Source organism: Hordeum vulgare, chromosome 3H, assembly GCF_904849725.1.
Source record: "Hordeum vulgare subsp. vulgare chromosome 3H, MorexV3_pseudomolecules_assembly, whole genome shotgun sequence".
Classification (NCBI taxonomy): Eukaryota; Viridiplantae; Streptophyta; class Magnoliopsida; order Poales; family Poaceae; genus Hordeum; species Hordeum vulgare.
The window spans coordinates 86,495,830-86,508,946 of NC_058520.1; the positions used below are offsets into that span (position 1 = coordinate 86,495,830).

The 13,117-nt window shown below is 47.9% G+C and overlaps 2 protein-coding genes across 2 annotated transcripts; both read right to left on the reverse strand.

Annotated features, from left to right (window-relative positions):
- Positions 1 to 4,462: 4,462 nt before the first annotated feature.
- LOC123439585 (putative CBL-interacting protein kinase 13) lies at positions 4,463 to 6,520 on the reverse strand. Its single transcript, XM_045116278.1, has one exon. The coding sequence runs from the start codon at positions 6,384 to 6,386 to the stop codon at positions 4,851 to 4,853; it is 1,536 nt and encodes a 511-aa protein (XP_044972213.1). The 5' UTR covers positions 6,387 to 6,520; the 3' UTR covers positions 4,463 to 4,850.
- Positions 6,521 to 8,968: 2,448 nt separating this feature from the next.
- Positions 8,969 to 12,851, reverse strand: LOC123443081 (mitochondrial dicarboxylate/tricarboxylate transporter DTC-like). The gene is made up of 6 exons (XM_045119331.1): positions 12,488 to 12,851; positions 11,508 to 11,591; positions 11,278 to 11,339; positions 10,238 to 10,599; positions 9,290 to 9,504; positions 8,969 to 9,197 (listed from the first exon to the last, which is right to left on the reverse strand). The coding sequence occupies exons 1-6, from the start codon at positions 12,626 to 12,628 to the stop codon at positions 9,141 to 9,143; spliced, it is 921 nt and encodes a 306-aa protein (XP_044975266.1). The 5' UTR covers positions 12,629 to 12,851; the 3' UTR covers positions 8,969 to 9,140.
- Between the last annotated feature and the right edge of the window lie 266 nt (positions 12,852 to 13,117).

A 13,117-nucleotide genomic window follows, 5' to 3' on the forward strand; every position in this document is an offset into this window, starting at 1 on the left:
CGACCGGCTCGGCGCACCCGTCTCCTCGGCACACTGGGGGCGTCTTCCGGCGCCTCCATATCCTCCGCGGCAGTTACATCGCGTGACTTCGATGACTTAGCATCGTCATCAGGCCAACCCAGCAACACAGACTTAAGGGACTCACCAGCCGGCTCGCATCCATCCGACTCCGCCGCGTCGTCTCCCGACATGTCGTCTCCGGCGCGGGCTGCCACCCACGGCTCCACCTTGTTGGCATCCTCAATCTCCTCTAGATCCGACTCAGGCACGTCGGCAACCGGCAGGTTGTAGATCTGGAGCAGGCAAAACAACTGCTGGCGCGTTCGGCACCCAGCATCAAACACAAAGCACAATAGAGACACTAAGGAAAAGGGGAGCCGGCACGTCGCTTACCATCATAACCGGATGGGCTCGGTCGTAGGGCATCTTGCCCCAGCTCCAGTCGTTCTCGTCCATCGGGTTGTCGGAGATCAGGTTCACCCATCTGGCCACCCAATGTGCCTGTAGCTCCTTCGTCGAGAGTCGACACGGGTCGTGACGACTGCTCATGTGGCAGATGAGGTGCGGCCTACGCTGCAGCGTTTGGACCCGGCGCGACACCATGGTGGCTAGCAAATCCAAGGTCGTGAGGCCTTCCACCTCGAGCATCTGCTCCAACGGGGTGCAGATCGCTCCCATCTCCTCAGCCGCAGGCAATAGCTCTGACTTCCAATTCAGTTTCTCAACCGGCGGCGCATCGAAGAAGGCGGGCACATTGACGTGGTCATGCGTCGGGTCGATATTCTTCACATAGATGAACCCCCTCTACTAGTTCTTCACTAAATCTTGCAGAGGAAGTTGCGGGAAGCCGGATTCGAAGCGATGATACACAAGCGCCGCTCCGCAAGGGGTCATCCGCATCTCACCAGTGGCCTTGTCCTTCACCGGCCACTGCTTGAAGAAGAAAAGTCGACACCAAAGGTCCAGGCGCGGCTCGATCCCCAGGAAACCCTCGCAGAGGGTGACGAACCCGGCCAGCTGCAGGACGGCGTTGGGGCCGAGATGATACGGCTGCACGCTGTAGTGCATCAGGAAGCCGAAGAAAAAATGGCTCGCCGGTAGCCCGAGCCCTCGAGCGAAATGCTCGTCGAATACGACCACCTCGGCGTCCCGTGGGGTCGGAGAGTTCTCTGTCCCCGGAACACACGCGACATCGAGCTCGACCAGCGAGAACTTGCGATGGTGGCGGAGGACGTCGATGTGCTCCTCGTTGATGTCGATGCCGTCCCAGGCACCGGGGGTCGACGGCATCTTCGGCGGCAACTCGGAATGCGGGGTTGAAGGCAAAGAAGGCACGACGAGGCACGTCGGGGAACGGCGGCAAACGGCAGCGATAGGCTCGCTACCGGCGTCTCTCTCTCTCTCAGGCGGGAAGGGGAGGCGTTGGAGAAGACAGGGGACGAGAACGGGAGAGCAAATGGCTCCCTCGACCTCTCCTCCTGCCCATTTAAACCTCACGCGGGGTAGTGGGAGAGGATCTGATGCGCACCCCCCCCACTACCTTTGTGTCGTGCGGGCGGAATAATTGCACCTCGGGAGCGCCAACCGTCGCCCCCAAATCCACAGAAGATCCGCACGGGTGGACCGTGGCGGTCGTCAGGCAGGCCCCGCTCCGCGGCCCGGTCTTGTCACTCGCATGGCCTGTCAGGCCTCGGCCTGGCGCCCTCCCTCTGCGCACCGGGGGAGCCTGAGGCGGCTTTAGTTGTTTAGTGACGTGAGGTGACGACTTTAGTTGTATAACTTTTTATTCAGATGACAAGTTTTAGTTTTTTGTTCTTTTTATTTTACGAATAAGAGGGATTATAACTATGAGCATATGTCTTATTTTTTTACCATACATGACTTGATGATTTGACATTGATGATTTGACATTGTTGTATGAAGAGGAAAGTTAGCTAATGGATCTTATACCTATTTAAGAATAAAGGATGTCGTCCTAGCTAAACTATCAAGCAATTCCGGAAAGAAAGAAAAAAAGCTAAACTATCAAGCAGTATGATTAGCCCACGCAGGCCATCCCAGTACATCGTGGTCAGTCCCTCCCGGGCCCACCAACACCTACCTCCGTAGAAAAGGGACTGAAAACCGGACCTGAAATCTTATCATGTGTCAAACTAACTACAGTAGCCAGCCAACTGATCCCCAGATTAAGGTATCTGCCACTGCCTCTTTCCGGTCCGTCCGTCGACGAGTGACGCCCGCTCCTAGTTTAATCCGCAGGCCGATGACACGCACGCTATCGCTTGCCACGCGACCTGGCCTAACCCGTGCGCGCCTACGTGTGCGCCTGACCTGTCCTCTTTTAGATCTCGCGACGTAAACAAGATTTAATCCAGGCTCAGCGTCGTGCCAGATGAGGTCTTCCAAAGTTGTCCCTTTCGGAGAAAATATTAGCGTGATGTCAAAACGACTGTATGATGCGAAATGGCGGGGCGGAAAGGACAGTGCAACTACGTACGCGGCGACTATGGTTGGTCTGTCGAGATTGTTTAATCACGGGGCCGTTTTAAGCTTGTGGCCGTGATATTTCGGAGCTGTTTTAGTTGTTTTAAAACAAATGAGGGATTATAACTATGACTATGTTTTATCCTGTAACACATCTAACACATATGTTGTTCTAAAACGTTTTGAGCTTGTGGCTGTGAAATTTCGGAGCTGTTTCAGTTGTTCTGAACTTTTTTCATGTCAAGTTTAGTGACGAGGGGGTGACGACTTTAGTTGTTTAACTTTTTATTCGGATGACAAGTTTTAGTTGTTTGTTCTTTTTACTTTCCGAATAAGAGGGGTTATAACTATGAGTATATGTCTTATTTTTTATCTGATAAGGGGTTGTTTGGTTCGCAGACTAAGGTTGCCATGCCTAACCTTAGTCATGTCATAATATCTTAGGCGTGTGTTTGGTTCATTGTCACACTTGTGGCTTGCCACACTTTTTTAGTTATATGGTTCACATGTCATACACTTAATTTTTTGCCAAATCTTGTCACACTTGTGGTGTTCATTTTGTTAGCCACACTTTTTATGACAGCCACACTTTACCTAAGGTTAGTTGTGGCAAAGTTAGTCATGAACCAAACAGGCCCTAAGTGTCACATGTGTGGCATGAACACATGCCAACTTCAAGCATTTTTATGACAACTTTAGTGGTGTGACGATGATACTTTTAGTTGTTAAGTATGGCAATTTTCTGTTTGGATGACAAGTTTTATTTTCTTACTTTGTTTTTCTTTTCTTTTCGGATGAGAACTTTTATTGTAACAAACGTTAGTGTCAGATTGTTCTGTATCACACGTGTGGCATTTATCATTTAATTTTTTTTGGCAAAGCTGTAACTAAACTTGTCATCATCGCATCATCATTATAGTTCCACGACAATGAACAACATCGAAAAAGGTAATCTATGAACTACCTACGAAGAATCTTGTTGAATCGCTGCAATAATAGATCGTTGTTATGTACGACGGATATTTGCAATCGTGCTAAGTGTATCGGAGCGGGGATCAACCCGATCTAGGCAAGCATCTGCATTAGTGTTGCTAGATCAAGCCAACAATTTTGCTCGCAAATGGTCAAAAAAGAGGTTGCTGAAGAAGGTGAAGTTATCATCAACCATGGCATAGAAGCACACCGCCCACAAGAAACTAGGACCAAAGAACCTATTCAAGATAGCAATGTCATCACCGTCAGAGCAACATCAAACCTACGATGGATGAGAGACAAGAATATATCGCCAAGAGATAAGAGCTACTCCCTCCGTCCCAAAATAAGTGTCTCAACTTTATACTAACTTTAATGTAAAGTTGTCCTAAGCTTGAGACACTTATTTTGACACGGAGGAAGTACTTTCTTGTAAAACAGCTTGTAAAATGATTTTATTTATAGGATGGAGTAAGCACTTAGGTAAGTCTAGGTGTACCTATTTAACCAGTTGTCACAAAACTCGAAGCTAATTCGAGACAGTTCGAATGACTTTCTTGAGTTAAAACAGCTCAGTGCTTTTGGAACGTACTGTCCTCTTCTTCTTTTTTTGCAACAATTTATGTCCTCAATGCGCATCATGTATTCATGTATGTATGACACATCAGTTTTTCTTAGCAGAATACAGTCGAAGTCGTTCACGAACACGAACTTACACTCATCCCTATGAACGCACGAACGCACACCCTATCCCTATATACACCTTCGAGAGCCTAAGCCGGCACATTATCTTGAGATTGACGAAGTCGCCTTATCAACGGGAACGTCTCCTCCCACTAAAAACGCATCGTCGACGAATGTCAAGTCTGAAACTTGAACTCCGATGGACAGGGGATACCATGATTCTCTTAACCATCCAACCACAGGTTAATTTACGTATGACACATAAGTTTGACGTATGATTATGTGGTTGTGAGGGTTTGTACAAAAAGAGAAGGATCTTTTGTTTTCGATTACACCAAAAAAAAGAGATCGGTTTCATTAATTTCCTTATCAAAATATACAGCGAATTCATACATCAAACAACATCAAATATCTCACACTTACCAGTTAACACACATGATCTCCTAATAATTAATCAACAATCCTCCCATTTCCCCCATTTTTACCCTTATGGAATGGACCTTTCAAAATAGGTACCATCCATATCACCGCCCAAAAAATTGTATGTGTATGTGCATACTTTTTTTGGTACATACATACGTATGTATTCGTGTGCCAGATATGTACGTATGTAGGCACAGCCCTACGGCCAACAGGCCAAGTATACGGACGCCATGTATACGACGAGTCAAACAGACGTGGGTCCGTGCGTGCATGCATGGACGGCACGATCACACGCTCCGAGTGAGCTCCTTGGAGCCGACGCGTGGCGCCGGCTCCTCGGTCATGAGCTCCCGGAGGCTGGGCTTGAGGCGCGCCCGGTAGAACTCCTCGTACTCGGCCGCGCCGCCGGACTTGCGCCGCACCTCCACGACCACCAGCTCCGGCGTCAGCTCGTAGATCTCCGCGGCCACCGCCAGCGCGCCGTTGGCGCCCTCCCGCGTCCCCTCCATGATCACCGACCCGTCCACCCGAGCCCGCACCGCCATGCCCGCCGCCGCGGCCGTCCGCTCCAGCGCCGCCAGGATCTGCTCCACCGGCGCCGCCGACACGAACCGCGCGGCGTTCTGCTGCTGCTCGCCCTCCCCGCTGCTCCCCTCGCCGCCGCCGTCCTCGAACAGCCCCGAGAGGTCGAACCCCGGGGAGAAGGAGATGAGGTCGAACGCGTTCAGGCTCGACCGCCGCCGCGAGCTCCCGCCCAGCTGCCCGAACCTCCCTTCCAGAAGCGACGGCGCCGATCCGCACGATGTCATCCCTCCCGAGATTCTCTGTTGCTGATCGGTCGCGTCGCCGTAGTCGCTGCCGTCCGTCGTCCGCGGGGTGTCGGGCGGCGAGGTGGGCGCGTAGGCGTCGCCGTCGTCGAGGTCGAAGCAGGTGAAGGATCGGTCATCCTCGATGCGGAAGGAGAAGCGGCGGAATCCGACCTTGAACCATTCGTTGTCCATGATCTCGTCGACGGTGGCGCGGCGCGGCGGCTTGGTGTCGAGCACGCGGTGCATGAGGCGGAGGAGCTCCGGGGAGAACCACTTGGGGCAGCGGAAGTCGCCCCTGTGGATCTTGCGGTACATGCCGACGAGGTTCCGGTCCTGGAAGGGGAGGTAGCCGGCGCCGAGGACGAAGAGCACGACGCCGCAGGACCAGAGGTCAGCCTTGGCGGCGTCGTAGCCGCGGCGGGAGAGCACCTCGGGGGCGACGTACGCCGGGGTGCCGCAGAAGGTGTGAAACAGCCCGTCGTGGCGCATCTGCTCGGCGACGGCGGAGAGGCCGAAGTCGGAGACCTTGAGGTCGCCGGCGTCGTCAACGAGGAGGTTCTCAGGCTTGATGTCCCGGTGGTACACCCCGCGCGCGTGGCAGAAGGCGACGGCGGAGACCAGCTGCTGGAAGTAGCGCCGGGCCTCGGCCTCCGGCAGGGGGCCCTTGGCAACGCGCGCGAACAGCTCGCCGCCGCGCACGTACTCCATGACGAAGTAGATGCGGAGCTTGGTGGCCATGACCTCGTAGAGCTGCACGATGTGCGGGTGGCGCACGCGGCGGAGCGCGGCGATCTCGCGTTTGATGTGCGCCGTGAGGCCGGACTTGAACACCTTCTCCTTCTCGATCACCTTGATGGCCACCTCCTCGCCGGTGGCCACGTTGCGCGCCTGGTACACCTTGGCGAAGTTGCCCTGCCCCAGCATCCTCCCCACCTCGAACCGCCCCAGCAGCAGCGCCTTCTTCCCCGCCTCGCGCTCGCGCCCGCTGGCCCCCTTGCTTGCCATCCGCGCCATTGATCCACGAGCAAGAACCCAATGAAATGAAACAACTTCACTAGCTAGCTAACTGCTGATAAAGAATGGACCCAGAGGAGAGAATTTCCTTCAAAAAATTGAAATTTCCCCCTTCGACAAAAGAATGGAGAGAACTGAATGGGAGGAGAGGAGAGAGTAGAATGGAGACATGGGATGCCGTTTAAATAGATGCCCCAAGGACTGAGGGGCTTGAAGAGTTTCAAACAGAAAAAACTCTAAAGAAAAGATTGACTTTTTGGTTATGATTTTTCATTAGTCTCCGTGAACAGTTCTTATAGGTGAGATTTTGCATTCCTTTACTCCATTTCAGTGAATTAACGCGCAGATAAGTTTTCGTTTTCTCAAGTCAATTGATTTCCCTTTCTGCAATGCGCAAAAAGGGTAATTCTAGTACAATGCAAAAAAGGAAAGAGTATCTGAATATGTGACAGTCTATAGCTAATTTGAGCATTGATGATGAGACGGACGATCCGACCGTTCATTCGTGGATTATGTTGCTATCTTGGCCGTTAGTTCCGAGTAAGGATCTTGATCTGCAGACGACCAGTTCAGAGCTCTCTTTTCAGCTGTAATTATACTGTCATTTTAATCGAAAAATAGTTAGATGTCAAATCCTCATTTGACAATTTGATGGAAACTAATATGAGTCCAGTTTTGATTGGGCCAGATGGTCGGTGCAGCATGACATTTCAACATTTGACAGGCACATTGTTGCTATCCTCCACGTAGGAGGAAGGTTGGTGGGTCACCACTTAAACAAATTTCCTGTGTTAGTCAAGAAACTTTGGCACATTGTCCTTGGATGCCACCTGTTTGTCCTGGCAACTACTTAACTCTTCTGAGATCTAGAAATAAAATAGAAACAAAAAAATGTGTTATTATTTTGATGACTATTAGGCATATGTGTAATATTAATTCTGAGTTCATATCTCTCTCCACTCTGCACTTGGAGGAAAAGGGGCAATGTACATGGGAAAAGGATTCTTCTGAGCCTCAGGGGTTGTTTGAAAATTTCCCCAAAAAGGGTTAATAATACCAGATAGAACTAGACTCTCTGCTAGATCTTTTCAGAGACAGAATAGTGGCCTTTTTGTTGCTCCAAGGTCAGTTGGTCTCAAGAACACAAACAGAAGGAATGTCGTGTGGTCGTAGCAGCCTCCCAGATTACCAGGGGACGGTTTACGTCGAGTCTATTCGGTTCCTTCCCACCCTCCCTTCCTCTTCTCTCCAAACAAACACAAGAAACTACTTTTCCACAGTGCCCGTGCCCATTGTTTTGACTTTGCGTTTTGTTTTCACAAATCACAAGGGCGCGCTGCATGGTCGACACGATGAAACTTTCACGGGCTTAAACAAAACGGAAGGAAAATCATTATGGCTACCTCTTGGCACATAGAAAATGCCGAGAGAAAACTTCAAGAATGGATAAACATTTGGCAGAAATGTACTTAAAAAAACGCAATAACATGGATATAATTATGGATGGGGCGCCCGTCCCTGGCATTACACGTCAGATCCAACACAACACGGGCGAGAAAATGATGTGACCACCACTAATATCTGCCAGCCCAACAACACGGAAGGAGGCTACAGAAATTTTCCTGTATGGCTTCTGTTTTAGTTTCATATTGGAGCTCTGGTCAAATGCAATGTGCAAGCTATTTAGGTTAGGTTAGGTTACCCCATCAGATTCTGCAGGTATGTCGGTGTGGTTATGGCTAGATGTGTGCGTGAGGAGCTAGATTACTGAAATTCAGCCACAGGGGTCAGAATGCACGGGACAATCCATTTGTACATAACCCGCAACCTTTCTGTTATCCGCTCCTTCTTTTCTCCGAAGTGCCAGTAGCCTGGTTGTGCTATGAGTATTATTTTGTGCATAGCCCTGTTAGGCTGGGCACTGCCTACCTGGTATGATCTGATGGAAGCTGAGAGATACTTGGATTTGAATGCTGATAAAGTATAGCTGCAATTGTAAGTAGCATTAAGAAGAAGGTGTAACAGTAACTGAAACCTCCTGTTGAACTGTTAGTGCAGCAAGGCCAGTGGACCTACATCATCGAAAGAAGCACATGATGAACAATGTAAGACGTATCATTTAGGACTTCCATCAGTGCATCCAGATAAAGAAAACATGAGGCGATGTTTTCAACATTTATCGTCGGTAGTTTACATTTCGGATCTGTAAATGTGGCAGTCCAACATCGTGCATTTCATACAGAATGACAGCAGTACACCAGAAGCCTTACAATGTTACAATGCCTAGCATGATCAGCAGCTAGCACAAACACCCACTTATCACATCTCAGCGAATGCAGTAGTGGCACACAACAGAACCAGCAAAAATGCTTGTACGTGATATACCAAGAAAAATACAACAACAATGAGAATTAACTACACATGCTACCCAGCCAAAAGAATGCATTTTGACACTTGATAAACATAAGGCCTAAACAAATATATACTGAAAAAGGGTTGTTTGATGTCCGGCTCCATTGATGAGATGGGTTCACTCCGGTGGTGGCGTATCTGCTCCTAACAACTATACTTTCAGCCAAAAGTTACCCAGAAATTATAAGATTATTTGGTCTGAAAGACACAAAGAACAAGGGTAGCATATAGGCCAATGAGATAAGTACAGATTTTGTCTATCAGAACCAACTGCTGATTTATATAGGTACAAAGAAGCTACACTATTACAATTTGTCGGCAAGGATAGCATAGCATGGCACTTTAAAGGCCGACACGCTTCTCGACCTTCTGGATCTGATTCAAGAATATCCAGGTCATCTGCATACAAGATGTCATTAGGTAAGTTTGATAGACATGAAGTTGAAGAGTTGACTATTAAGTAGAGAAACACCGTGTATTAGTTGCATTACCATGACGTGTGGAGCAATCCTGACACAGTAGACCGGAAAGCCAGTGTAGAACTTAAATGGACCACCACTCTTCAAGGTCTTCATTGCACAGTCAAGAGATCCAGTGTATGGATACTTTCCAGTAGCATCAGGTTGCATCTTCTGAACCTGTGTCTTAACATAGTCGAAAGGCAAACTGCAAGCAGATGCAAAGAATCCTGAAACAGCACTGGCCCCTACAAGAGAAATTCAATATATCATATAAGGAATAAGTAGAGCAAATGCGAGGATAATGGGAGTATCAGGACCACGTAGTTTTAACAGAACGAAAAGACAGACATAACACGGTGAAAAACTATAACAAAAAAGCCTGACATCAAAGTGTGTAACGAAAGGCATATGAATGAAAAGTTATTTCGGTAGCACTGCACTGCTTACTTGCTTGACACCTGTGATACAAGACTGTTTATACTTTTATGGAAAAAAATGGCAAGGAAGGTCCATGCAAATCTGTCAACTGGAGCACAAACTAAGCAAATGGAAGGCTAGTTTCAGCATGCCTATCATCATGCAGCTAGCTTCAACAGGTCAGCAGAGCATTCAAACCTATAGGTTTTCTTTGAAACGAAATTGATTGGAGTGCTGCCGTCATTTATTAAGGAAGAGTAAGTTAAGCATACAGATGGGAAGATGCACCTTGCAACATGAGGTCGGCTAACGAACTAAGCAAACAACCATGCTAGAAATCCAGAGATCCTAACTTAAGTTTAGAACATGGCGTAATAGTTGGGTGGCCACAGTAGCTCCACGCTGAATCATTTCTTGGTTCTAGCATGGCCTATATATAGCATGACCAGCATGCCACTCTGCTTCACGTCTCAAAACGCACAGCCAATTCACAGAAGAGAAATGATAAAACATAAATAATTAAATATTGCATCAAATATAATAAAAATAAAATAATCTTACCAAGCATTGTAGAAAGTTCACCAGCACCAAGTTTGTCTCTAAGAAACTCAACACTCTGATCGTAGGAGGCAAGCATGCCCATGTTTAGTGACATCGCTCTCGCTACAGTTGGACCTGCTCCCTTCCAAAGTGCCAGAACACCTTCATCAGCAATAATACGGTAAAGTGCATGAAAAGCATTCTTATAGTGGCGGCGCTGGGCTGCTGGCAAGGTTGAATCAGCCTGCATCCTAATGAGTGCCAAATCCGCAGGACTACCAAAACACGCTCCAATCGCTCCAGCAGTGAGACCAATAGCAGCCTTCTGGACTAGGGGCAGTGGTTTTCCTTCGTTTGCTTCAATTGCTTTATTTGTTAGAACCCTGAGAAAATACAGCGTGAAGACATAAAATTGAGTCAAACATTGAAGAACAGCTAGTGTAGTCAGGATCTAACTTCTAAGATAAAACAGGATCTAAATAGCTGACAGATTATGTGCAAGTGATTTTCCTGGATACTCTTTGTAGTAATAACACAACAGCTAACATATCACCTGCCTTGCAGTTAGTACAGAGTGATGTAAAAACACATGATTGATGTTGTATGATGGCTTTAACTTTAATATTTTATTCCATCTCCGGGAGTGATGAATCTTACAACTTCAACTTTACCTTAATATCAGTATTCCCTCTTGAAAATCTTTTCAATAGAACTCGATAAATCATGAATATACCGTTGTTGATTCAGAAGTTACCCTACAACTGATGAGTCATGCCAAAGTGCATACTTAGATGGTAAAAAAATGCTTGGCTGTACAACGACCAATGATAGCTAGCAAGCATTACCACAAAAAGTTATTCAAAATATCTAAATTACTACTACATGAGACATAATCATTTGATACAAAATGGTATTTCACACTGTTTATGCATTTTCCATTCACCAGCTTAAAGGCCAGACATACTATCAACGTCAAATTCACAAACCTTCATGTGCAAGTTATTAGATCTTAAAAAAATTGAAAGTTACTGATGAATTCAATCAACGGTTTACGTACAAACCTGAAGGAACCAAGTCGAGCGGTTGTGTATGTCGCTTGCCTTAGCAAACCAGCAGATAATCCCTGCAAAAATGAAGTGCCAGTCATAACCGTAATAGACTAATTCTCTAGCAAATAGAGTAACACAGGTTTGTCACCGAATTGGAGTACATGCCAATTTCACAAGATCAATAATTCAATACTCAGTATGATGACCAGAATCTGTATGGCAGAAGACCTAAGAGGACACACCTTGTAAAAGGAACCAATCCCCTCATTAGCAAGCATCTTCTTGGTGACAGAAGTTGCAGAGCCCTCGCCCAACTGGATCTTCACCTGAAACAAAACAGCAACCATCAACTAAGTGCCTGGATCCAAGAGATTTAGACCGAATAACACTCCACGAAAGAAAAGACGTAAGAGCAGGCAGGTCTCGTGGAAACCAAGACTTTAGCAACAACATTACAGGAAAAATCCCCATAAGGTATAGTACAGATGGGCTACGTCCTGTGATCCTAAGCCATGAATAGAAAACAGCATCTTCTTGGGACGAAGAAGTAAACTAAATACGAGAATGTGCAATATGAACTAGGCCTGATTAACCGGTTTCCCCAAGCTCTAGTGTCTTTTTTCTGTTTTGGGGTTTTCTCTCGTTTACCCTAATTAACTGGGATATGTTAGGTTTTTGGTTCCGGTTTTCCTTATAAAATGGGTCATCTCTATTCTTCTTAATAAACTGCAGGAACCCCTGCCCTCGCAATGAGGTTCTTCAAAAAAGACACAAAAAACTAGACCTGATTAATGTACTCATAAGTACAAAAACGAATGAGAATCTTGTGAAGCTCATATTCTGATGAAACACATCAGGAATAAATCAACAAAGCCTCAATCCAGTAGGCAACATTTTTCTTTCTAAGGATAGTCAACTACAATCAAACTCCCAGACGGCCAGACCTGACTCCATAGTTTTCAAACAAACTTAATTAGACCTCACTCCAGTTTCTCAAAATTCCCATATACATAAGCTGCGACGCAACATTTCCAACCAAATGGAGAAGCGCTCTCCTTGGACGCAAAATATCAAACAGCTCGCCTACACGGACACAACCCGCCGCTCAAATCCTCTGTCCCCTCGCCATGCCGCAAGTGAAAGCGTAGAACTAGAACTGCCCAACTCCCAAGACTCAAGTAGAGCGCGCAGCTCCACTAACCGGCCACCGTGCATGCATTACCTTGACCATGTCGATGGGCTGGATGACGCAGGTGGCGAGCATGCCGGAGGCGCCGCCGTTCACGAAGGGCTTCACGGTCTTCCAGACGCCGCTGGCCGCCAACGCCGTCTGCGGCGGCTGCTGCTGCTTCGCATCCGCCATCTCCTCCTCCTCGTATCAACTCCCACTGGTCCCGAGCTAGGAGGAGCTCCCGCGCTGCTGCCTGGGCTTCCGGAGAAGCAGAGGTGGTGGGAAGCAGAGGTGGTGGGAGGCGACGGGGACGTGTGGTGTCGTGGCTGGATACCTCGGCGTGAGCCACGAGCCCACGGGCAATTTTCCTCCTCTCGCCGCTCCCTTGGTGTGCGCGAATCATTTCCGGTGAAATGCGATAAGCCGCAGCACCTCCGCCGCCCGCACTCGCTTCGCATCGGCAGCATGTGGCAGGTGGCAGTGGTGGGTGGGGCCATGGACGCGGAGGGCGGTGATTTGTACTATCCCGTTTAGGGCATCTAGGGCCCTTAAGGACTTTACATTGGCAATCCAATCTGGTCCGGCAAGCATGACGGCTCTTAGTGAGTTGGTTTGAGGGATGCAGTCAAAAAGACTTCAGATGCACGTAGTTTGGTTGTGTGTATGTAACTTAGTTGCATG

Excerpts from the sequence above, each read along its gene's own strand:
- LOC123439585 (XM_045116278.1), bottom strand. The coding sequence starts at position 6,386 with ATGGCGCGGATGGCAAGCAAGGGGGCCAGCGGGCGCGAGCGCGAGGCG.
- LOC123443081 (XM_045119331.1), bottom strand. The coding sequence starts at position 12,628 with ATGGCGGATGCGAAGCAGCAGCAGCCGCCGCAGACGGCGTTGGCGGCC. Across the intron at positions 11,340-11,507 it reads GGATTGGTTCCTTTTACAAG|GGATTATCTGCTGGTTTGCT; the intron begins GTGTGTCCTCTT and ends TCATTTTTGCAG. Across the intron at positions 9,505-10,237 it reads TGAACTTTCTACAATGCTTG|GGGCCAGTGCTGTTTCAGGA; the intron begins GTAAGATTATTT and ends TTTCTCTTGTAG.